The sequence below is a fragment of the Heloderma suspectum genome, chromosome 1, assembly GCF_057233095.1.
Source record: "Heloderma suspectum isolate Gila_16-S chromosome 1, 16-S_ref, whole genome shotgun sequence".
NCBI classification, from domain to species: Eukaryota; Metazoa; Chordata; class Lepidosauria; order Squamata; family Helodermatidae; genus Heloderma; species Heloderma suspectum.
This window is the reverse complement of record NC_139458.1, coordinates 284,364,731-284,390,826: the sequence shown is the minus strand read 5'-3', so window position 1 is coordinate 284,390,826 and position 26,096 is coordinate 284,364,731. Positions and strand designations below refer to the sequence as shown.

Genomic DNA, 26,096 nt, shown 5'->3' with positions numbered 1-26,096 from the left:
AGTTCCAGAGGATAGCAAGGAGAGACAAGAAGGCCTACTTAAATGAACAATGCAAAGAAATCAAGGAAAACAATAGAATGGGAAAGACTAGAGATCATTTCAAGAAAATCAGAGATCACAAGGGAACGTTTTGTGCAAAGACGGGCATGATAAAGGACAGAGAAGGCAGCGACCTAACAGAAGCAGATGAGATTAAGAAGAGGTGGCAAGAATACACAGAAGAACTATACAGGAAAGGTCTGAATGTCTCCGATAGCCATGATAGTGTGCTCACTGAACTTGAGCCAGACATCCTTGAGAGTGAAGTCAAGTGGACCTTAGGAAGCATTACTAACAGCAAAGCTAGCGGAGATGACAGTATTCCAGCTGAGCTATTTAAAATCCTAAAAGATGATGCTGTTAAAGTGCTGTACTCAATATGCCAACAAATTTGGAACACTCAACAGTGGCCACAAAACTGGAAAAGGTCAGTTTACATTCCAATTCCAAAGAAGGGCAATGCCAAAGAGTATTCAAACTACCATACAATTGTGCTCATTTCCCATGTTATGCTCACAATCCTACAAGCTAGGCTTCAGCAGTATGTGAACTGAGAACTACTGGAACTACAAGCTGGGTTTCGAAGAGGCAGAGGAACTAGAGATCAAATCGTCAACATTCACTGGATCATGGAGAAAGCAAGAGAATTCCAGAAAAACGTCTATTTCTGCTTCATTGACTACGCTAAAGCCTTTGATTGTGTGGATCACAACAAACTGTGGCAAATTCTTAAAGAGATGGGAGTACCAGACCACCTTACCTGTCTCCTGAGAAACCTGTACGAGGGTCAAGAAGCAACAGTGAGATCCGGACATAGAACAACCGATTGGTTCAAAATTGGGAAAGGAGTATGACAAGGCTGCATATCATCCTGCTTATTTAACTTATATGCAGAGTACATCATGAGAAACGCCAGGTTGGATGAATCACAGGTCAGAATTAAGATTGCTGGGAGAATTATCAACAACCTCAGATACGCATACGATACCACCCTAATGGCAGAAACTAGGGATGGCGGAGAAATTCTCCCCGAAACTTCGGGGGGCCGAGCGCCAACGTGTTCGGCCCCCCGAAAAAGTTTCGGGGAGAAATCCTCCGCCCCCCCCGCCCCCCCCGGGACGGGACTTACCTTCCCTGAATGTCCCTCCCGGCGGCGGGTCCGGCTGGCGGTTCGTCCGGTGTTCGAGCGGGGCGGGAGCGGCAGCCGGTCTTTCGACCGGCTGCCACCCCCGCCATTGCAATGAAAGAAGAAGAAAAAAAAACCGTCCCCTGATAGGCTACGTGACGATTCACGTAGCCTATCACGGCTAGATTTGCAAAGTCAGCCGTGATAGGCTACGTGAATCGTCACGTAGCCTATCACGGGTGACTTAAAAAAAAAAAAAAAGTGTGTACGGATAATGGGGGCCCCCATAGGGAGCCGCCATTCCCCTTTCTTATTTGGTCGCTGTAGTCTACGTCAATGTTTACGTAGACTACGGCGAAAATAAGGGCAACGCTATTTGCGTTGCCCTTATTTTCGCCGTAGTCTACGTAAACATTGACCTAGACTACAGCAACTAAATAAGGAACGCAAATGGCGGCTCCCTATGGGGGCCGCCATTCGCGTACGCACTTTTTTTTTTTTTTAAAGTCACCCGTGATAGGCTACATGACGATTGACGTAGCCTATCACGGCTGACTTTCCAGATCTAGCGGTGATAGGCTACGTGAATCGTCACGTAGCCTATCAGGGGACGTTGTTTTTTTTTTTTTTACTTTCGTGTTCGTGGCCGGGCGAGGCGGGAAGCCTCCTCCCCGGCCTGAATTTCGGCCGGGCGAGGCGGGAAGCCTCCTCCCCCGGCCTGAATTTCGGCCGGGCGAGGCGGGAAGCCTCCCCCCCTGGCCTGAACTTCGCGGGGGGAGCAGCGAAGCGCTCCCCCCCACCGCGAACAAGCTGCGAGAAAAGGTAAGTGACTTTCGTCCACCCCTAGCAGAAACAAAGAGCATCTCAAGAGCCTCTTGTTGAGGGTGAACAACAACTGAACAACAACAATGATAATAATTAAGTCTGAATATAGGAAGTCTACAAATGTAGACTATAACGTTGTTGTTGTTGTTAAGTCGTGTCCGACTCTTCGTGACCCCATGGACCATAGCACGCCAGGCCTTCCTGTCCTCCACTCTCTCCCGGAGTGTGCTCAAGTCCATATTCATTGTATCGGTGATGCTATCTAGCCATCTCATCCTCTGCCGTCCCCTTCTCCTTTTGCCTTCAATCTTTCCCAGCATCAGGGTCTTTTCCAGAGAGTTTTCTCTTCGCATTAGGTGGCCAAAATATTTGAGCTTCAGCTCCAGTATCTGTCCTTCCAATAAGCACTCAGGGTTGATTTCCTTTAGGATTGACTGATTGGACCTCCTTGCAGTCCAGGGGACTCATAAGAGTCTTCTCCAGCACCACAGTTCGAAAGCATCGATTCTTTGGCGCTCAGCCTTCCTTATAGTCCAGCTCTCACAGCCATATGTTGCTACTGGGAAAACTAGGGATGGGGGAGAATTTCTCCCCGAAACTTCGGGGGGTCGAGTGCCAAAGTGTTCGGCCCCCCGAAGTAGTTTCGGGGAGAAATCCTCCACCCCCCCACCTCCCGCACCCCCCCCGGGACGGGACTTACCTTTCCTGAATTTCCCTCCCGGCGGTGGGTTCAGGCGGTGGTTTGTCAGGTCTTCGACAGGGGCAGAGGTGGCAGCTGGTCTTTCGACCGGCTGCCGCCACCGCCATTCCAATAAAAGTAAAAAAAAAACCCGCCCCCGTGATAGGCTACGTGATGATTAACGTAGCCTATCACAGCTAGATTTGCAAAGTCAGCCATGATAGGCTACGTAAATCGTCACATAGCCTATCACACGGGTGACTTTAAAAAAAAAAGAAGCGCGTACGGCTAATGGCGGCCCCCATAGGGAGCCGCCATTCACGTTCCTTATTTGGTCGCTGTAGTCTACGTAAAGATTACGTAGACTACGGCAAAAATAAGGGCAATGCTATTTGCGTTGCCCTTATTTTTGCCGTAGTCTACATAAAGATACATTTGCGTACGCGCTTTTTTTTTTTAAAGTCACCCGTGATAGGCTACGTGATGATTTACGTAGCCTATCATGGCTGACTTTGCAGGTGTGATAGGCTACGTTAATCGTCACGTAGCCTATCACGGGGGCGTTTTTTTTTTAATTTTTAATTTCGCGGCCGGGCGAGGTGAGGCGCCTCCTCCCCGGCCTGAATTTCGGCCGGGCGAGGCGGGAAGCCTCCCCCCTCGCCTGAATTTCGTCCAGGCGAGGCGGGAAGCCTCCCCCCCAGGGCCTGAACTTCGGGGGGAGCAGCGAAGCACCTCCCCCCCACCGCGAAGCAAGCTGTGAGATCAGGTAAGTGGCTTTCGTGCACTCCTAGGGAAAACCATAGCTTTGATTATATGGACCTTTGTCGGCAAGGTGATGTCTCTGCTTCTGACTATGCTGTCTAGGTTTGCCATAGCTTTCCTCCCAAGGAGCAAACATCTTTTACTTTCAGGGCTACAGTCACCGTTTGCGGTGATCTTGGAGCCCCAGAAAATAAAATCTGTCACTGCTTCCATTTCTTCCCCTTCTATATGCCAGGAAGTGATGGGGCCAGATGCCATGATCTTAGTTTTTTTAATGTTGAGTTTCAAACCAGGTTTTGCACTCTCCTCTTTCACCCTCAACAAGAGGCTCTTTAGATCCTCTTCACTTTCTGCCATTAGGGTGGTATCGTCTGCGTATCTGAGGTTGTTGGTAATTCTCCCACCAATCTTAATTCCAACCTGTGATTCATCCAACCCGGCGTTTCTCATTATGTACTCTGCATATAAGTTAAATAAGCAGGACGATATGCAGCCTTGTCGTACTCCTTTCCCAATTTTGAACCACTCGGTTGTTCCATGTCTGGTTCTTACTGTTGCTTCTTGACCCTCGTACAGGTTTCTCAGGAGACAGGTAAGGTGGTCTGGTACTCCCATCTCTTTAAGAATTTGCCAGAGTTTGTTGTGATCCACACAATCAAAGGCTTTAGCGTAGTCAATGAAGCCTATAACATGCTCACATGTATTAAATCACTGAACTTTAAGTCTAGCATTCAGTCAAAATGAATTTGAATGTGATTTGTTATTTTTTAAATTATTTCATTTATATTTGTTCCTCTAACCGTCTCACACAGAAGGCATGTTTGGATTCCATTAAAATAGTTTCTAATATTTTACGTTCTTCATCTCAAATGGTAAATACTCACTCCATCCATGTACAAGTTAAGTTACATGGCTCTGGACATGTTTTAAACCAGTTCTGAAACACACCACATTAGATTCTTTGAACCATGAGTCTGAATAGCAACCAGCTGAGAAATTGGTGTTTTGTTTATATTTTAAAGTGGCTTTGCTTCACAAAGAAAAACAAACAAAAATCCTACCTAGGAGTCCCCCCCCCCGCCCCCGGCAAATGGAAAACAACAACATGGTGCTGAATTCACAATGATCACACAATTTGGCAATAGTTCAAGTGTATATCTTTGGAATATATAAACCTCTTTGGGATTTAGTTATTTTTAGCATATGTTGAATGAATCTTATCAACATCCTGATCATACAGGAGCTTGCAAGTGGCTGGTATTGGACCAGCACTTGAATTGTTGAAAAGGCTGGTTAGCAGCCTAGGTGTAAACAACATGCTGTGATTCTTGATGGCCTGGCTTCTCCCATGGGCCCTTTGTTCAGTTTCCCCTTTCTTTCTTCCTTCCTTTTCCTCTTTTTCATCAATTAATGTGTGTTGGTTGAGTTGAGATCTGTGGGAGCACCCAACGTTGAGATGATACAGATGACCAGACTACCTCAGGGTTAGCTCAGCCACCTGCACAATTCTGCAAAGTGGTAAGTGATATTTTCCCACACATCACTTACACAGATGTAATAAAATATGGGGTAAATTGGTCATCTGTATGGGCTCAGTGTTACATGGTCAGTGTGTGAACATCCTTGCAAACACTGTTTGGGCTTGGTAGTTCTCTGGAAAAGACGTGTTCTTTTTGAACAGCAGTTTTTGGTCTCTTCCAAGATAGAAATGAGAGCTGCCCATAGAAAATCAGTGGAGAAACTTAAGATTTTAGTGTAGCTGTAATTGGGCAGCAGTGGGCACCACATCCATGAAACCATAGGTAGCAGTGAAGACAGGTGTTTCTGCTCTTTGTAACTCAGGTCTTATTTTGTGTGGGGAAATGTGTTTGAGTCCATTTTAAAAATTGATCTGCTAGTGTCAACACAGTTCATTAGCCCCATATTGTGGTGTGTGTGTGTAGCTGGGAGAGAATTGCAGCAGCTCTGCAATGTAGTCCACTGTTGATATTGTAAGTTAGAGGGGCTGGGGCTGGCCTGGTTTGGATTTCCAGACAAACATTCTCCCTCCAAAACACCCTTTAGGTTGTAGCAAAGGTTAAATTGATTCCTCGGGCCATCTAGGGATGGATGAATCACATTTTTTGAAGCAGACGTTCCTTGCATCCTATTTCCATATTGGTTTGCAATTTGGGGGGTAAAAAGTGTGATGAATATTTGTACCATTTTTGTATGCATTTCTCTAATATATACATTTTTGTATGCATTTTAAATAAAGAACGGCACTGAAAAATTTAGAGAAGAGCAAAAATGAATTAATGTACATATTATCATGTGTAGCCATAAATACAAGCAGCCAGAAACCTAAAGACCATAAACTAAAAGAAGCAAAAGGATACCAATCAATAGTCTTACTTTACAAAACTAACAAGACCTTTCTTGTCAATTTTTGAAAACCTAACAGCAGATGTTTTGGGGAAGGATGAAGGAGGGCATTTTGCAGGTTTGTACCAGATCCAAGAAAATGATGGTTGGGCCTGACAATGTGTAGATGTACTGGTGGAATTATACTATTTTGAGTTGCTGCAGCTTTATATCTCTTGCCCTCTTTTGTTATAGCATATTGTATTATAATACAATGTTATTCATGTTTGCATTGTAAAATGGTAAATAATTTTATATATAAATTGTGTAATTTTTATTTTTTGCTTTCCACCTAGTGGTATACGATTTTTACAACTTTGAAGATGCAATTATTTTGTTTTAGTTCTATATATTTGTGTAGACTTGCAATCCTAAAACAGCAATTTTCAATAAGACTTTTTGGAAGCAAATACTTTTCTCTGTATTTACTTTTCTTATTAATTCTGTATGTCTGCAAAATATTCACTACTGAAGTCTTCATACCTTAAACACTGCTATAGCAATTAAGGCTGCAATATTATCCACCCTTACCTGGGAGTAAGTCCCACTGAAATCAATATGTCATGCTGCAGAGTAGATATCAAGAGAAATGCACTGCACATATACGAAGGTTGCTGAAATGTATACCAACTACACTGCAAATCACTCTCGCAAAAACATTAAAAATGTACTCAGTTGACAAATTTGTACCTTTTTAATTCTACTAGGTCATAAAACTTGCCTTTGAGGAATTTGAGCTGGAAAGAGGATATGACACCCTTACAGTAGGAGATGCTGGAAAAGTGGGAGATACCAGAACAGTGTTGTATGTGTAAGTACATGACATTACTCATTCCCTGTCTTGCCCCTTTTTGTTTGTTTCACTCTTTAGATTACATGGTCTAGAGGTGAGTTCCCCCTCCCTTTTTTGCTTTCATTTTCAAAACTCCTTACAGGTGGGTGGTATGTTTCAGTCCAAAAACTTCAGTGAAAGTGTATGGAGAGGAGGAACATTTCGCTGGGATCAAACATAACCTGACAAAAGGAGAACAATTAATAACACTACATAATTGAAACATTTTCTAATGTTGCAATTATCAGGTTTGGGATGTCATCTGGAGGCAATCCCTCTTTATTCTTAACAAATTTCCAGACCTGTTGCTGAGTCTAGCTAGAAATAAAATGTGGGTGTATCTAGATGTTCACTGCATGCTGTTCAGATTTTTATTATTGTTGTTGTTGTTGTTGCATTTATATCCTGCCTTTTTTCCTCTTGCAAGGAACCCAATGTGCCATCTCTTTTAAAGGATTAAGCTCAGGAGAGTTTGCAGCTCAAGTAAGCTCTCTATGGGGCGGATTTGATGGCTTCTGGTGACATCACAAAGACACTTCCCGCTCTTTCTCAGAAACAGTTTTTCAACTTTCAACGAACTGTGTGTGTGTTTTAATAAGCTCAGAAATGACCATTCACCTAAATTCATATGCATGGTGTGCAGACCCATGGAGTGCTGCAAAACAAATGACTGACTCAATATTCAATTCGCCACTTAATACATCTGTTACCGGCTTTCTGAACAAAGGAGGAAGCCAGACTTAACCAACTGGTGAAATATATGTTGTGATTCCGCTTTCTTGGTGCATACATTTGAACAATTTGATTAGTTCAACACCTGAGATTGTAGAATATTTCATGGGAAAGGCTACCATTCAGTAAGAAGAATTTACATTGTTTGTAGATAATGCTAGACTTTAAGATTATCTTCTCCAAGTGGCATAAAAATAAATCAAATAAATAAATGGATGAATAAATATTATAATGATTTATAATTTAGCATTATATTGCAATTTTCGATGCACTGAGTTCTTTACAATTCTCTTTTACATTTGCATTCAAGTTTTGGAATAGGCTGAGCTGAAGGACAGTGATATTTGAAGGACACTTTGAATTTCAAGGCTAATCTGGGATTTGGCCTGATGGCTTTTACATTTACCCTTCAGAGAGCAGTAGATTACCCCAATTATCTTCAGTAGCAAATTACTTCTGTGGTGGTTACACTGACACTTAGGGATTATACTGTTGATTTTTATTTTTTTTTTTCAGGGCAGAGGGAATGACTTCCCTCTAAGCTGAATTTTTAAAATGCTTGTTGGACACCTGAGAGTCTCTTTTTGGAGATATAGATATAGACATACACACACACACACGTGTGTGTGTGTGTGTGTGTGTGTATATATATATATATATATGTGTGTGTGTGTGTGTGTGTATATATATATATATATATATATATCTCCAGCAAAGGAGATCATTACCTTGTCATGGTGCTGGAGCTTGAGCACCTCAGTGACGTCATGAGCTAAACCATGAAGGGACACCCAAGATGGGAAGGTCATGACAGAGAGGTCAGACTAAATATGATCTCTGGGGAAGGAAACGGCAACCCACCCCAGTATTCTTGCCATGAAAACTAAATGGATCAGTACAACCAGAGATATGTTGGTATACTATTGGAAGATGGGACTCCCAGGTCGGAAGATGGTCAAAATGCTACTGGGGAGGAACAGAGGATAAGTTCAACTAGCCCCAGATGTGATGACGCAGCTAGCTCAAAGCCAAAAGGACGGCTAGCAGCCGATGGTGCTGGTGGTGAACGACGAATCCGATGTTCTAAAGATCAACACACCATAGGAACCTGGAATGTAAGATCTATGAGCCAGGACAAATTGGATGTGGTTATTGGGGAGATGTCAAGATGAAATATAGACATTTTGGGTGTCAGTGAACTGGAATGGGCCACTTCACATCAAATGACCACCAGATCTACTACTGTGGACAAGAGGACCACAGAAGAAATGGAGTAGCCTTCATAATTAATAATAAAGTGGCTAAAGCAGTGCTTGGATACAATCCAAAAAATGACAGAATGATCTCAATTCGAATTCAGGGTAAGCCATTTAACATCACAGTGATCCAAATATACGCTCCAACCACAGATGTCGAAGAAGCAGAAGTAGATCAGTTCTATGAAGATCTGCAGCACCTACTGGATAGCACACCAAAAAGAGATGTTATTTTCATTACAGGAGACTGGAATGCTAAGGTGGGTAGTCAAACGACACCTGGAATTACAGGCAAGCATGGTCTGTGAGAACAAAATGAAGCAGGACATAGGCTGATAGAACTTTGCCAAGACAGCTCACTGTGCATAACAAACACGCTCTTCCAACAACCTAAGAGACGACTTTATACATGGGCTTCACCAGATGGTCGACACCGAAACCAGATTGACCATATCCTTTGTAGCCAAAGGTGGCGGACATCTATACAGTTGATAAAAACAAGACCTGGAGCTGACTGTAGTTCAGATCACGAAGTTCTTATTGCACAATTTAGAATCAGACTGAAGAGAATAGGGAAGACCCACAGATCAGTTAGATATGAGCTCACTAATATTCCTAATGAATATGCAGTGGAGGAGAAGAATAGATTTAAGGGACTTGATTTAGTAGATAGGGTCCCGGAAGAACTATGGACAGAAGTTCACAACATTGTTCAGGAGGCAGCAACAAAAAACATCCCAAAGAAAAAGAAAACCAAGAAGGCAAGATAGCTGTCTGCTGAGACACTGGAAGCAGCACAAGAAAGAAGGAAAGCAAAAGGCAACAGTGATAGGGGGAGATATGCCCAATTAAATGCAAAATTCCAGAGTTTAGCCAGAAGAGATAAGGAATTATTTTTAAACAAGCAGTGCGCGGAAGCGGAAGAAGATAATAGAATATGAAGGACAAGAGACCTCTTCCAGAAAATTAGAAACCTTGGAGGTCAATTCCAGGCAAAAATGGGTATGATCAAAAACAAAGATGGCAAGGACCTACCAGAAGCAGAAGAGAGCAAGAAAAGGTGGAAAGAATATACGGAAGATCTGTATAGGAAGGATAATAATATTGGGGATAGATTTGGTGGTGTGGTCAGTGAGCTAGAGCCAGATATCCTGAAGAGTGAGGTTGAATGGGCCTTAAGAAGCTTTGCTAATAACAAGGCAGCAGGAGATGACGGTATCACAGCTGAACTGTTTAAAATCTTGCAAGATGATGCTGTCAAGGTGATGCATGCCATATGCCAGCAAATTTGGAAAACACGAGAATGGCCAACAGATTGGAAAAGATCAACTTATATCCCCATACCAAAAAAGGGAAGCACCAAAGAATGTTCAAACTAGCGAACAGTGCACTTATTTCACATGCCAGTAAGGTAATGCTCAAGATCTTGCAAGGTAGACTCCAGCAATTCATGGAACAAGAACTGCGAGATGTACAAGCTGGGTTTTGAAAAGGCAGAGGAACGAGAGACCAAATTGCCAATATCCGCTGGATAATGGAGAAAGCCAGGGAGTTTCAGAAAAACATCTATTTCTGTTTTATTGACTGTTCTAAAGTAGCGATGTACGAAAGGGACTTACCTTGTCCCGCAGCTTTTTTTGTATGGGGGGGGAGGCGATTCGCTTCTCCCCCTGAACTTCAGGCGAGGGGGGGGGAGGCATCCTGCCTCGCCCGGCCGAAATTCAGGCCGGAGAGAAGCGCCCCGTCTCCCTGGCCATGAAAGAAAAAGTAAAAAACAAACAACCCCCCCCCCCGTGATAGGCTACGTAACGATTAACGTAGCCTATCACGGCTAGATTTCCAAAGTCAGCCATGATAGGCTACGTTAATCATCACGTAGCCTATCACAAGTGACTTTGGGGGTGAAAAAAGCGCGTACGCAAATGGTGGCGGCCCATGGGCGCCGCCATTTGCGTTCCTTATTTTGGCATGTCTAGTCTACGTAAAGATTTACGTAGACTACGGCGACAATAAGGGAACGCTAGGGATGGCGGAGAATTTCTCCCGAAACTTCGGGGGGCCGAGCGCCAATGCGTTTGGCCCCCCGAACAAGTTTCAGGGAGAAATCCTCCGCCCCCCCGACCCCCGCCCCCCCCCCGGGACGGGACTTACCTTCCCTGAATGTCCCTCCCGGCGGCGGGTCCAGCTGGCGGTTCGTCAGGTGTTCGAGCGGGGCAGGAGCGGCAGCCGGTCTTTCGACCGGCTGCCGCCGCCGCCATTGCAATAAAAGAAAAAAAAAAAACGTCCCCTGATAGGCTACGTGACGATTAACGTAGCCTATCACGGCTAGATTTGCAAAGTCAGCCGTGATAGGCTACGTGAATCGTCACGTAGCCTATCACGGGTGACTTAAAAAAAAAAAAAAAAGTGTGTACGGATAATGGCGGCCCCCATAGGGAGCCGCCATTCCCCTTCCTTATTTGGTCGCTGTAGTCTACGTCAATGTTTACGTAGACTACGGCGAAAATAAGGGCAACGCTATTTGCGTTGCCCTTATTTTCGCCATAGTCTACGTAAACATTGACGTAGACTACAGCAACTAAATAAGGAACGCGAATGGCGGCTCCCTATGGGGGCCACCATTCCCGTACGCGCTTTTTTTTTTTTTTAAGTCACCCGTGATAGGCTACGTGACGATTCACGTAGCCTATCACGGCTGACTTTGCAGATCTAGCCATGATAGGCTACGTGAATCGTCACGTAGCCTATCAGGGGGCATTTTTTGTTTTTGTTTTTAACTTTCGCGTTCGCGGCCAGGCGAGGCGGCAAGCCTCCTCCCCGGCCTGAATTTCGGCCGGGCGAGGCGGGAAGCCTCCCCCCTGGCCTGAACTTCACGGGGGGAGCAGCGAAGCGCTCCCCCCCACCGTGAACAAGCTGCGAGAAAAGGTAAGTGACTTTCATCCACCCCTAGGGAACGCTATTTGCATTGCCGTTATTTTCGCCGTAGTCTACGTAAATCTTTACGTAGACTAGACGTGCCAAAATAAGGAACGCAAATGGCGGCGCCCATTGGCCGCTGCAATTTGCGTACGTGCTTTTTTTCCCCCAAAGTCACCCGTGATAGGCTACGTGACGATTTACGTAGCCTATCACGGCTGACTTTGGAAATCTAGCCGTGATAGGCTACGTAAATCGTCATGTAGCCTATCACGGGTGTGTGTGTGTGTTTTACTTTTTTATTTTGTAATGGTGGTGGCGGCAGCCGGTTGGGAGACCGACCGCCGCCCCCGCCGAACCGCCGCCGAACCGCCGCCGGGACCCGCCGCTGAGAGGGACATTCGCTGAAGGTAAGTCCCATCCCGGGGGGGGCGGGTGCCCGGCGGAGAATTTCCCCAACACTTTCGGGGGGCCAAATGCCTCGGCGCTTGGCCTCCCGAAGATTCGTGGAGAAATTCTCCGCCATCCCTATTCTAAAGCCTTTGACTGTGTGGATCATCACAACTTGTGGCAAGTTCTTGGTGGTATGGGGATACCAAGTCATCTTGTCTACCTCCTGAGGAATCTGTGTAATGACCAAGTAGCAACGGTAAGAACAGACCACGGAACAACGGACTGGTTTAAGATTGGGAAAGGAGTACGGCAGAGTTGTATACTCTCACCCTACCTACTCAATCTGTATGCAGAACATATCATGCGACATGCTGGGCTTGATGAAGCCAAGGCTGGAGTTAAAATCGCTGGAAGAAACATTACCAATCTCAGATATGTGGATGATACCACTTTGATGGCTGAAAGTGAGGAGGAGCTGAGGAACTTTCTGACAAAGGTGAAAGAAGAAAGTGCAAAAGCTGGGTTGCAGTTAAACCTAAAAAAAACCCAAGATTATGGCAACCAGCTTGATTGAGAACTGACAAATAGAGGGAGAAAACGTGGAGGCAGTGACAGACTTTGTCTTTCTAGGCACAAAGATTACTGCAGATGCTGACTGGAGCCAGGAAATCAGAAGACGTTTACTTCTTGGGAGGACAGCAATGACAAATCTTGATAAAATAGTTAAGAGCAGAAACATCACACTGACAACAAAGGTCCGCATAGTTCAAGCAATGGTATTCCCCATAGTAACCTATGGCTGCGAGAGCTGGACCATAAGGAAGGCTGAGCGAAGGTAGATTGATGCTTTTGAACTGTGGTGCTGGAGGAAAATTCTGAGAGTGCCTTGGACTGCAAGAAGATCAACCCAGTCCATACTCCAGGAAATAAAGCCAGACTGCTCACTTGAGGGAATGATATTAAGGCAAAATGGAAGTACTTTGGCCACACAATGAGAACACAGGATACCCTGGAGAAGATGCTGATGCTAGGGAAAGTGGAAGGCCAAAGGAAGAGGGGCCGTCCAAGGGCAAGAAGGAGGGATGATATTCTGGAGGTGACGGACTCGACTTTGGGGGAGCTGGGGGTGGCAACGGCCAACAGGAAGCTCTGGCGTGCGCAGGTCCATGAAGTCACGAAGAGTCGGAAGTGACTGACTGCATAAACAACATATATATATATATATATATATATATATATATATATATATATATAAATGTGTGCTGGAGTAGGCTGCTATATGGTAAATGTGTCATGAACTCCATGGAGAAAGTGCATATAACATAAAAAGGCAATAACAATTGCCTTCCTTCTCTTCCTCTCTTGATATGAGAGAATGTTGTGATTTCTTCAATAAAAATCCAGTAATTGTTTTCTCTACCTACATAATTGCTGGCAACCCTGTGTTGTTCACAAGCTGCCAAATGAATTGACTCCTTCAGGTTGGGTCAGCCTCTGATTTACCCCTCAACTTGTAAGCAGCAGATAGAATCTGAAGTGACTTCGTAGAGATTAAATCCCAGGATAATTTATGGTTTACTTAGGGCTCTTTCACACAGAGCTATTATCCTGCTATTGAGATTTCTCACTCATGGAAGTTTGTGGTTCCTTTTCATGATGTCATTAACCTCCAGGGGTGCATCCAGAGGTATTTCCTGGTTTTTCCATCTCTAATAGATCAGGAACTAATGAACCATTTTTTAAATTCAGAATGTAATGCGATTAAACCAGCCACTAGATGGTGCTATTTCATTTAGATCTATGGAACATTGAAAATTAAAAGCTTCCCCTCTCAGCGATCACATGGTTTCTGTCTGGGAATCTGTGATAAATGCGGAAAGGCTCTAGAATGGGAGGACTGTCAGGGGTTTCTTTAGTGTAAAGGCAGCCTTAAACTCTTTCTTAGTACTTTTGTTCTAGTTTGGATTTGTTCAACATTTCTCTCTGAAAACAAAGGTTGCTGTGGAAAATTTGTTCTGTAACTCAAAGACAGAGGTTGTGGTTCATAATCCAGATATGACATGGCAAAACATGTCCACCTCTACATGACTCTACTGTTTTTCTTATACACAGGCTGACAGGCTCTAGTGTTCCTGACCTTATTGTGAGCATGAGCAATCAGATGTGGCTCCATTTGCAGTCAGACGACAGCATAGGTTCACCTGGATTTAAAGCTGTTTATCAAGGTAAATATCAGCTTGAATTAATACATGAGATTACTCTAAGAGAATACACAATGGTTTGTGATAGAAGTGACTGTTACAGTATACAGGCAATGCTGTTTCGTGAGAGTATGGATGGACAATTCAGTCTACATCCAGTCCATGTCAGTTTGACATGTATTCAGTTATAAATCCATTCCAGCCAATTTCTACATCATTCTGTGAATTAAAAAAATACCCTAAAATTTGCATTTATTTTCATATGTGGCTCCCCCTAACAGATGTATTTTATATGCAATTTCCTTTAACATAGGAATTTTTCTATGCACTTCCCCTAAAATCAACATTTCTGTGCACAACTTTACCTAATATAGGCGTTTTTGTGCAGTTTTTGCGCTGAGAACTCCATAGGGATGTCAGAGAATTTCGCCACGAATCTCGGGGAGGCCAAATGCCAGCGCATTTGGCCCCCCGAAATCGGTGGCGAAACGGTCTGCCCCCCCCGCCCACCCCAGGATGGGATTGACCTTGGGCGAATCTTCCTGGCGGCTGCAGTGGCGATGCGGCGGTGGCGGCTGCTGCGGCGGCCGGTCTTCCGACCGGCTGCCGCCGCTGCCATTTCCAGTAAAAAAAACCAAACAAACAAAAAAACATGATAGGCTACGTAAAGATTTACATAGACTGTCATGGCTAGATTTTTAAAAATACCGTGATAGGCTACGTAAATGTTTACGTAGCCTATCACGGCTGAGTAAAAAAAACCTACGCGCGTACGCAAATGGCGGCGCCCATGGGCGCCGCCATTTGCATTCCTTATTTTGGCACGTCTAGTCTACGTAAACATTCACGTAGACTATGGCAAAAATAAGGGGAATGCAAATAGCATAGCTATTTTTGTCGTAGTCTACGTAAATGTTTACGTAGACTAGACGTGCCAAAATAAGGAACGCAAAGGCGGCGCCCATGGGCACCACCATTTGCGTACACGCTTTTTTTTGTTTTTTGTTTTACTCAGCTGTGATAGGCTATGTAAACATTTATGTAGCCTATCACGGCTGACTGCAGGGACGCAAACGGCAGCGGCTACGGCTGCCGCCATTTGCGGACCCGGCCGGCCAGGATTCGGGAGGGGAGGGAGGGAGTGCCTCCCCCCCCCGGCCAGAATTATGGGTGGGAGGGATGGAGCGTCTTCCCCCCCAGCCAGAATTTCGGGGGAAGGGACGGAGCACCTCCCCCCTACCTCGAATCACATTTCATTAACAGGTAAGTGACTTTCGTACATCCCTAGAACTCCATCACAAAATTTGGTGAATTTAAAGGATAACTGTGTTCTAATCTGATATTAGTCCAGACAATGCAAATTAGGTCAATTTGCTTAACAATGTGGATCAAACGAAATTCTCTTCCATCCCTTCATGAGACTCACCTGTGTATTTATTATTTATTTATTTCACTTCTATACTGCCCAATAGCTGAAGCTCTCTGGGCAGTTCACAGACATTGAAACCACAAAACACAGCATAAAACAATATAAAATATGTAAGCTTAAAACCACAATATGATAGTACAACCAGAATAAAACCTAGCAGCAATGCAAAGATTTAAAATACAGGTTTAAAACATCAAAGCTAAAAGACTAGGAAACTAAAATGCTAAAATACTGGGAGAATAAACTGTCTTCACCTGGCACCAGAAAGAGTACAACGCAAGTGCCTGGCGAACGTCTCTAGGGAGCTCATTCCACAGCCGGTAGGGGTGCACAAAAGTCACTTACCTGGTCTCGCAGCTTGCTTCGCGGTGGGGGGGAGGCGCTTCGCTGCTCCCCCTGAAGTTCAGGCCGGGAGGGGAGGCTTCCCTCCTTGCCCGGCCGAAATTCAGGCCGGGGGGGAGGCTTCCCGCCTCGCCCGGCCGAAATTCAGGCCGGGGAGAAGCGCCCCGTCTCCCTGGCCACGAACTTCAAAAGAAAAGAAAAAAAAAACACCCCAGTGATAGGCTACGTAACGATTAACGTAGCCTATCAAGGCTAGATCTGCAAAGTCAGCCGTGATAGGCTACGTTAATCATCACATAGCCTATCACGGGTGACTTTGAAAAAAAAAAAAAGTGCGTACGCAAATGGCGGCCCCCATAGGGAGCCGCCATTCGTGTTCCTTATTTGGTCGCTGTAGTCTACGTAAAGATTTACGTAGACTACGGCGAAAATAAGGGCAACGCTATTTGCGTTGCCCTTATTTTCTCCATAGTCTACATAAAGATTTACGTAGACTACAGCGACCAAATAAGGAATGCGAATGGCGGCTCCCTATGGGGGCCGCCATTTGCGTACGCGCTTTTTTTTTTTTAAGTCACCCGTGGTAGGCTACGTGACGATTTACGTAGCCTATCACGGCTGACTTTGCAGATCTAGCCGTGATAGGCTACGTTAATCGTCACGTAGCCTATCACGGGGGTGGGTTTTTTTTAACTTTTTAGTTTGCGGCCGGGCGAGGCGAGGCGCCTCCTCCCTGGCCTGAATTTCGGCCGGGCGAGGCAGAAAGCCTCCGCCCCAGCCTGAATTTCGGCCGGGTGAGGCGGGAAGCCTCCCCCCCCGGCCTGAACTTCGCGGGGGGAGCAGTGAAGCGCCTCCCCCCCCACCGCGAAAAGCTTCGAGGACAGGTAAGTGACTTTTGTGCACCCCTACACCCACCTCACTTCCTTTGGCAGGGGCTCACAGAGAAGGACTGCTGGTGATGATGTTAGAGTCTGGGCAGGCACATATGGGAGGAGGCGATCCTTCAGATAACCTGGCCCCAAGCCATTTAGGGTATTGTGAATGTTAATACCAGCACTTTGAACTGGGCCTGGAAAAGGACTGGCAGCCAGTGCAGCTGGAAAAGGACTGGTGTAATGTGATCTTGTTGGCCAGTACCTGTTAACAATCTTGCTGCATTATTTTGGACTAGCTGAAGTTTCCGGACCGTTTTCAAAGGCAGCCTCACGACATATAACGCATTGCAGTAGTCCAGACGAGAAGTTATCAGAGCATGGATCACTGTAGCTAGGCTATCTCTGTCCAGATAAGGGCGTAGTTGGTATACCAGCCTAAGCTGATAAAAAGTGCTCAGTGCCACTCAGTTCACCTGTGCCTCAAGTGACAGTTCTGGGTCCAAGAGCACCCCCAAACTATGAACCTGATCCTTTACGGGGAGTGCAACCCCTCCAGAACAGGTTGAACATCACTTAGCCAGGCAGATGAACCACCCACTAACATTCCATCCATCTTGTCTGGATTGAGTTTCAGTTTATTGGCCCTCATCCAGTCCATTACCATGCCCAGGCACTGATTCAGAGCAGCCACTGCCTCACCGGGGGTTGATGAAAAAGAGGGAGAGAGCTGGGTGTCGTCTGCATATTGATGGCACCTCAGCCCACCCCTCCGGATAACCTCCCCCAGTGGTTTCGTGTAGATGTTGAACAGCATAGGGGATAAAACAGAGCCCTGTGGAAACCCATGGCATAATTGCCAAGGCACAGAGCAATAATCCCCCAGCACCACCTTCTGGAATCGATCATCCAAGTAGGAGCAGAACCACTGTAGTGCAGTGCCTCCAACTCCTAACCCAGACAACCTATCCACAAGGATACCATGCTTGATGGTATCAAAAGCCGCTGAGAGGTCCAGGAGAATCAACAGAATCACACTCCCCCTGTCCCTGTTCCAGCAGACGTCGTCATCCCAATACAGTTTCCGTTCCAAAACCAGGCCTGAAGCCCAATTGAAATGGATCTAGATAATCTGTTTCATTCAAGGGTGCCTACAGTATACTGAGAACTAATTGGTTTGTGCAGGGACAGGAAACACACAGAAAATATCCCTTGACTGGGGTCACGGTGAAAGGCACACCCCTGGGCAGGGCCAGCATACCCAAGGTAAATGTGGGAGTTGAGGCACACAGCAACTATATAGAGGAGAACCTGACTTAAGGAAAAGAATCAGACTTTAAGCAGTCTCAGGAAATTTGGTTTCTCCCTGATAAGCTCTGGGGCGGCAGCTGGATGGCCATGATGTCATGTATCTCTAATGACTTCAGCACACAGCCAGCCCGAAGTAAATCGCTGATGGAAACACCCCCATGGTTGCATCATTTAGATGCAGTCTTCAGTCATGTGGGATCTACGCATTGAAAAGGAATTCCCATGTGTCTGCAACACTATCGAAAGGGCACCCATTCCTGTGAGATCCGGATTCCATGGTAAAAAGCCATCCACTGTCAAAACCATGTCTGTGGGTGTGTCAAAAAGGAGCCTATGTGCTATATTTTCTCTTCTGTTTTGATTGAGTCATGGAGGATTAAGGCTGTATTGGTCAGTTTATTTCCCAGGATATCAGAAATAGAACTGTTTATAAAATGCATGTAGGAAAGCGTGTAGTACAATATGGTTGTTTTATTGATTCAAAGGATTTGCTTGCTAAAAAAAGGATGGAGAAATTGTGTACACTGAGCCCTAGTCACCAGGTGTAAAGTCTGATAAGACTGCACCTTACGCTTAAGGTAAGCAGAATTTGCCCTTTTAGAAAAAGCGAAAGGATAATCTACATTTGCTTAAAAGCAGAAACTCCCATGGGTATACTGCTGTACCTTTGGAAAGTTCACTAACAAAGCTCCATACTACAAACATCATGTATTAACAGCAGCTTTCTTATGTAGTTTAGCTACCTTTGAGGTAATCTTAGTTTTGTGATATTTTTACACTAAAACTGCCTTTCTGCGCTCTTTGAAGCACTGCTGTTTTGCTGGCTTTATCTGGTCATATATTAGCAACTTTGCCAAACTGTGCTGAGGGAGGTTTCCAAGAAGAAGAAGAAGAAAGGACGGGGGAGCCAAAAAGGCCATTTGGAGTATGTTAAATATTCCTAATTAATATATTTTCATTCACATTCAGGACAGCTTTTGTTCTGCTACCTTATTTTTTTTACATAGGTATCAAACAAATTAAGTACATTACTTATTCATAGCTAATGGTGCTGATGACACCCAACTCTATCCCTCCTTTCCATCTAAATCCAAGGAAGCTGTTCTGGTTCTAAATCAGTGCCTGATGTCAGTAATAGACTGGATTAGGGCAAACAAATTGAAACTTAAGCCACATAAGACAGTGGAGCTCCTGCTCACTCAAAAGGCAGATCGGGGAATTGGGATTCAACCTGAGCTGGGTGGGGTTACACTCCCCCTGAAGTCTACGGATGTGTGAACACACCCCCGCCCATTATCAGCGGACACCTGCTGAACCACTGCCCCCATTCGAGCCCCCCTGGACCCACGCTTGAGCCTCCACAAGCTCAACAAGCCACTTGCACTCACCCTGGGTCCCATCCATTAGTGCCCACCATTTTGCCGAGGTTTTTTTTAAAAAAATGAAAAAATGAGCCAATTAAAAATGTGCATATTTAGATATGTGCACATTCAGGCTGGGAAAGCTTGATCCATGCAACATTAGAGGCATAATGCCTCTAATATTGAGTAGATCAAGCTTTCCCAGCCTGGATGTGTGCATATTTAAATATATGCATTTTAATTAGCTCCTTTTTTGTAAACAAAAACAAAACCCTCTGCAAAAAAAATGGTGGACACTCACGGATGGGTCCAGGTGAGTGTGGGAAGCATCCGAGAGGGTTGAGTGGGGGCGAGTGGGGCCAGGGGCTTGGCAGGTACGGTCTGGGGGTGGGGTGGGGGAGCCCGACAGTCTCCTGGACCCAGTCAGACATCTGCACCATCCCTACTGAAGACTCAGGCCCGCAGTTTGGGTGTTCTCTTGGACTCTAGATGCCCAGGTCTCAGTGGTGGCCAGGAGTGCATTTGCACAGCTGAGGCTAGTGCCCCAACTGTGCCCATTTCTAAAGATGTCTGATGTTATGCATGCCTTAGTTACATCCCGTTTTGACTACTTTAACATGCTATATGTGGGGCTGCCTTCAAAAACTGTTCAGAAACTTCAGCTGGTCCAGAATACTGTAGCCAGACTGTTGACCAGGGCTAGTAACATGGTGCATGTGACTCCCTTGTTACAGCAGTTTCACTGGCTACCGATTTGTTTCTGGGGAGAATTCAGAGTGCTGGTGATGACCTATAAAGCCCTATATGACTTGGGACCAGGCTACGTGAAAGACTACCTTTTCCCATATGAGCTTGTCTAGTTCTTAAGATCTCCTGGAGTGGCCCTTCTTTCAAGACCACTGCCTACAGAGGAGCATTTGGTGGTGCCCTGAGAGAGGGGCTTTTCGGTGGCTGCTCCCAGACTATGGAACTTCCTCCCAAGGGAGGCGAGGTTTGCTCCCTCTTTATTGTCCTTCTGCTGGCAGGCAAAGACCACTTTATCCAAGAAGACCTTTGGCCTGTAAGTTAGGGATGGCGGAGAATTTCTCCCCGAATCTTCGGGAGGCCAAGCGCCGACGCATTCGGCCCCCCGAAGTTGGTTGGGAAGTTCTCCGCCGGCCCCCCGCCCCCCTGGGACAGGACTTACCTTCGGTGAATGTCCCTCTCGGAGGCGGGTCCCGGCGGCGGTTCGGCAGCGGTTCGTCACGGGCGGGGGCGGTGGCCAGTCTCCCGACCGGCTGCCGCCGCCGCCATTGCAAAAAAAAAAAAACTAAAGTAAAGAAAAAAAGTAACACCCATGGTAGGCTATGTAATGATTTACGTAGCCTATCACAGCTAGATTTCCAAAGTCAGCCGTGATAGGCTACGTAAATCGTCACGTGGCCTGTCACGGGTAACTTTGAAAAAAAAAAAAAGCACGTACGCAAATGGCGGCACCCATGGGGTGCCGCCATTTGTGTTCCTTAGTTTGGCACGTCTAGTCTACGTAAAGATTTACGTAGACTACGGTGAAAATAAGGGCACGCTATTTGCGTTGCCCTTATTTTTGCCGTAGTCTACGTAAATCTTTACGTAGACTAGACGTGCCAAAATAAGGAATGCAAATGGCGGTGCCCCATGGGTGCCGCCATTTGCATACGCACTTTTTTTTTTCTAAAGTCACCCGTGATAGGCTACGTGACGATTTACGTAGCCTATCACGGCTGACTTTGGAAATCTAGCCGTGATAGGCTACGTAAATCATCGCGTAGCCTATCACAGGGTCTTTTTTTTTTACTTTTTGTTTTGTGGCCGGGGAGATGGGGCACTTCTCCCCGGCCTGAATTTTGGCCGGGCGAGGCGGGGCACTTCCCCCCCCCGGCCTGAATTTCAGCCAGGCGAGGCGGGACGCCTCCTCCCCCTCGCCTGAACTTTGGGGGGGAAAGCGAAGCGCCTCCCCCCCACCGTGAAGCCAAGCTGCAAAAAGGTAAGTTACTTTCGTACATCCCTACTGTAAGTTCATCTGTTGGGTTGGGTGCTTTTTCTTTTCTTTTCTTATTCTGTAATTGTTATGTTTTATTGTATTTTAATATATTGTTATATTGTTGTAACCAATTTTAATTGTGCCTGTAAGCTGCCTTGAGTGCCATATTTTGTTAGAAAGGTGGGGTACAAATCAAATAAATAAATGAGAGTGATCATTCAGGGTGAATGAAAGAGAAATGTTTATGTTGCTCATTAGTTGTGTTTACTTATCTAATTAGGAATGAAAGCCAACCCTGCTCATCAGGCATATATTATATTATATTATATTATGTATGTATGAAATATATGTTTAGGGGATAGAGCTCCAAGGTACCCCAGGAGGAGAGCTCAGAGAATGACTATGTAAAAGCTAGGTTTCTTCAAAACTGTCAAAGAAGTGAGGTCATCGTATCTTTCATGGTGATACCAGCTACAGCCATAACAACCAGTATCCCATCACCTTCTCTCTCTACGCTACAGACATGTTCATTGGGCATGGGCACTCTCCCTCAATCCAGGACTGAGGATGCTTTTCAACTGTTTTAGGATTCAGATACAGATTAAGGAAACAAGATGGATAGTCAGCTTCCATGTAGGATAGTCAGCATGTGAGTTCTTTCCTTCTGCTTCTCAGCATGCTGCACCTGGGAGGGAAATTCTATCCTTAAGCAAACAGTTCTGGGCCTCCTAACAGTGAGGGCTTGTGACTCTTTTTCTAATTGCAGGGCATTATGTACCTTGTAACTGTGGTGACCCTCCACCAGTATAGCAGGCACAGGCCAGCTTCAAGTTATCTCTCATGCCAGTGTCAACGCCTGATCTCCTTGGGCCGGTGTGAGGTCTTTAGTTCCCTAGGTTCACTGATGATTTCTGCCTTGCCCCCAACTTCCTATTTGGGGAGGGGCTGGCATTTTGAACAGTGTCGAGCGGCTGGATCTAGCCAGTTTTCATTTCCCACAATGTCCCTGGCTTAGCATTGTTCGGAGGCATTGTGGGAAATTAAGCATATCTTGAGTGCTGCCACTGCACCAGCCAGGGCCCGCTGATAGAGGAGGGGGATCGCTAGATAGGGGTGTATGAGAAATTTGTTTCATTTGCTTGACCAGAATTTACCCAGTTTGCATCTCCTAGACCCGAACACAATCTGTGGTTGAAATCCATACACTTCTGGGTTTGCGATGTGCTTCATGGAAGGAAAAGAAAATTAGCTTGAAAAATGTGCACAAACGTGCTTTAATCCATGGGAGAAAAATGCATACATTTTAAAAATGTGCACCATTGATGCATACATTTGGAAAAATGGGCATGAATTTTCAGGCAGAAAAAACCCTGTTGGCAATCTGATATGGGCATGAGTCAGAACAAGCTTCAAGGTGGAATTCAGAGAACCTCAGTGAGCCTGGGTTTTGCTGATTTGCACATCGCCACCAGCAGCAGAAACCTTGCCAAGCTGGGCCATCAAGGCTGGAGTTGGCCCTGCTTATTACTGTGTGATGGATTTTCAAAGATGGATGCCTGCATCTCCAACAGCAAGATGTTGCAGCTGTAGGGCGCCTGTTTGCAGGAAGAGGTTCTTCAAGGATATGATTTAGGGGCTAAGTCATATCCTTCAAGAAACCCTTTTCTGCAAATAGGGTTTAGCCCTTCCTACTTAATCAGACTCAACCCCTTGATATTGGGTGGGACTGTTCTTTGTGTCTCTGTGTGTTATCTGTGTGTGCTTGTTGCTCAGTGCTCATCTGAGATTGTGTCTGCTCTCTGATGTAAGTTTAGATGCAGGTATTGAAATATAAAGGCTATAATACTAGATCTAAATGTCTGCCATTTATTAGGTCATAGGTTAGGTCATTAACTTTTCACAGAATCTAAAAAGAAATTCAGTTATTCATTATTTTTACTTAAGAAAGAAAGAAAGAAAGAAAGAAAGAGAGGGAGGGAGGGAGGGAGGGAGGAGCTTCCTTCAGCTAGTACGGCTGAGTAAACCTTCAGCATACTGTAAATGCAGTTATCATCCTACAAGAAGAAAAAAAACAAGTAGCTGTAGAATTTTAGTCACTTCTGTCAATAAAAACTCCTTTTGAGCTGTCAGATTCTGAATCCATTGCACCTGCTGATAAAATGTATTTCTACAAATCATGTTTTGTATAATTTGCCATAGCTATTTAAGTAGCAGCAGGGGGTAAATTAAAGTAGATTTCCTTCGTGCTGTGCTGCCGTGTAGCAAAAAGCTGGCCTATTTTTGGACACATAGCTAAAGAATGCCTAACGCAAGATGGCTCATATTTGCAACATTCGCACACAAATTCATGTTTGACAGTGAAATGAGTTTTATTATATTTAGCTTTGTCAATTTTCCTGGTTTTAACAAGAGCAATCAGAAAGCCATTGCATCTAATCTTAAACAAAATTATGTTAACATTTTTTTAGTTCTGTTGCTAGACGTCCTGGGAAAAATCAGTATAACAATATCCGATTAACTCAGTGGCGGAGCCCCTGCTTGGCAGGCAGAAGGTCCCAGGCTCAGTCCCCAGCAGCATGTCCAGGTAGGGCTGGAAAAATTCCTCCCTGAAACCCTGGGGAGCCATTGTTGCCGGTCAGTGTTGGAAATACTGGGCTAGATGGACCAACAGTCTGATCACAGTTTGAGGTAACTTCCTGTGTTCCTGTATTATGTGATAAACCAATAACCACATCCAATTTGCCCTGGCTCATAGACCTTACATTCCAGGTTCCTATGGTGTGTTGATCTTTAGAACTGCTGAATTCACAATGAAGGATGAGTTGGAAAGGTTTTTTGAGGGCTTATTTCGGAATTGCTAAAGAGAAAGTTTACCATTCTACCTAGTTTGCGATCCAAGAAATAATCCCATACATTAATTGTAAGGCATATTGTGATCAAGTATTACTTTCAGTAGAGCACAGACTGTATTTGGCATATGCTAATAATCTTGTGGAGTGTCCTGATGGGAGCAGAGATTTAAAATGTTTATTTGCTGAATCCATTGCATCACTCAGAAAATTCTAGTAGTTAATTGCTTTGATAATTAAAATGTTAATTTCATGTTTGGTTTGATTTGTCTAGACTTGGCTTCTAGCTGCCCAGAGAAATGTTTTGACCATAGTATAGCTACATATATGCTATGCACAAATAGATCTCTTCCAGTGCTTCGTAATGTAATAGCTGCACTGTAGATTCAATAAAGCATCTAACCTTGTCATGGTGCTGGAGCTTGAGCACCTCAATGACGCCATGAGCTAAACTGTGAAGGGACACCCAAGATGGGAAGGTCATGGCAGAGAGGTCAGACTAAATACGATCCCTGGGGAAGGTAACGGCAACCTACCCCAGTATACTTGCCGTGAAAACTAAATGGATCAGTACAACCAGAGATATGTCGGTATACCATCGGAAGATGCGACTCCCAGGTCGGAAGATGGTCAAAATGCTACTGGGGAGGAACAGAGGATAAGTTCAACTAGCCCCACATGTGATGACACAGCTAGCTCAAAGCCGAAAGGACAGCTAGCAGCCGATGGTGCTGGTGGTGAATGACGAATCCAACGTACTAAAGATCAACACACCATAGGAACCTGGAATGTAAGGTCTATGAGCCAGGGCAAATTGGATGTGGTTATTGGGGAGATGTCAAGATTAAATATAGACATTCTGAGTGTCAGTGAACTGGAATGGGCCACTTCACATCAAATGACCAACAGATCTACTACTGAGGACAAGAGGACCACAGAAGAAATGGAGTAGCCTTCATAATTAATAATAAAGTGGCTAAAGCAGTGCTTGGATACAATCCAAAAAATGATAGAATGATCTCAATTCGAATTCAGGGTAAGCCATTTAACATCACAGTGATTCAAATATATGTCCCAACCACAGATGCTGAAGAAGCAGAAGTAGATCAGTTCTATGAGGATCTGCAGCACCTACTGGATAATACACCAAAAAGAGATGTTATTTTCATTACAGGAGACTGGAATGCTAAGGTGGGTAGTCAAACAACACCTGGAATTACAGGCAAGCATGGTCTGTGAGAACAAAATGAAGCAGGACATAGGCTGATAGAACTTTGCCAAGACAACTCACTGTGCATAACAAACACTCTCTTCCAACAACCTAAGAGACAACTTTATACATGGGCTTCACCAGATGGTCAACACTGAAATCAGATTGACTACATCCTTTGTAGCCAAAGGTGGCAGACATCTATACAGTTGATAAAAACAAGACCTGGAGCTGACTGTAGTTCAGATCACGAAGTTCTTATTGCACAATTTAGAATCAGACTAAAGAGAATAGGGAAGACCCACAGATCAGTTAGATATGAGCTCACTAATATTCCTCATGAATATGCAGTGGAGGTGAGTAATAGATTTAAGGGACTAGATTTAGTAGATAGGGTCCCGGAAGAACTATGGACAGAAGTTCGCAACATTGTTCAGGAGGCGGCAACAAAAAACGTCCCAAAGAAAAAGAAAACCAAGAAGGCAAGATGGCTGTCTCCTGAGACACTGGAAGTAGCCCAGAAAGAAAGAAGGAAAGCAAAATGCAACAGTGATAT

General features: G+C 44.9%; 1 protein-coding gene across 1 annotated transcript in view; it reads left to right on the top strand.

The window, feature by feature from the left end:
* Positions 1-26,096, top strand: part of CSMD1 (CUB and Sushi multiple domains 1) — a 1,446,416-nt gene that overhangs the window by 970,906 nt on the left and 449,414 nt on the right. The window contains exons 11-12 of the mRNA XM_084811779.1: positions 6,542-6,645; positions 14,076-14,188. Of these exons, the coding sequence (XP_084667905.1) occupies positions 6,542-6,645; positions 14,076-14,188 (217 nt within the window). The remainder of the gene's footprint in view (positions 1-6,541; positions 6,646-14,075; positions 14,189-26,096) is intronic.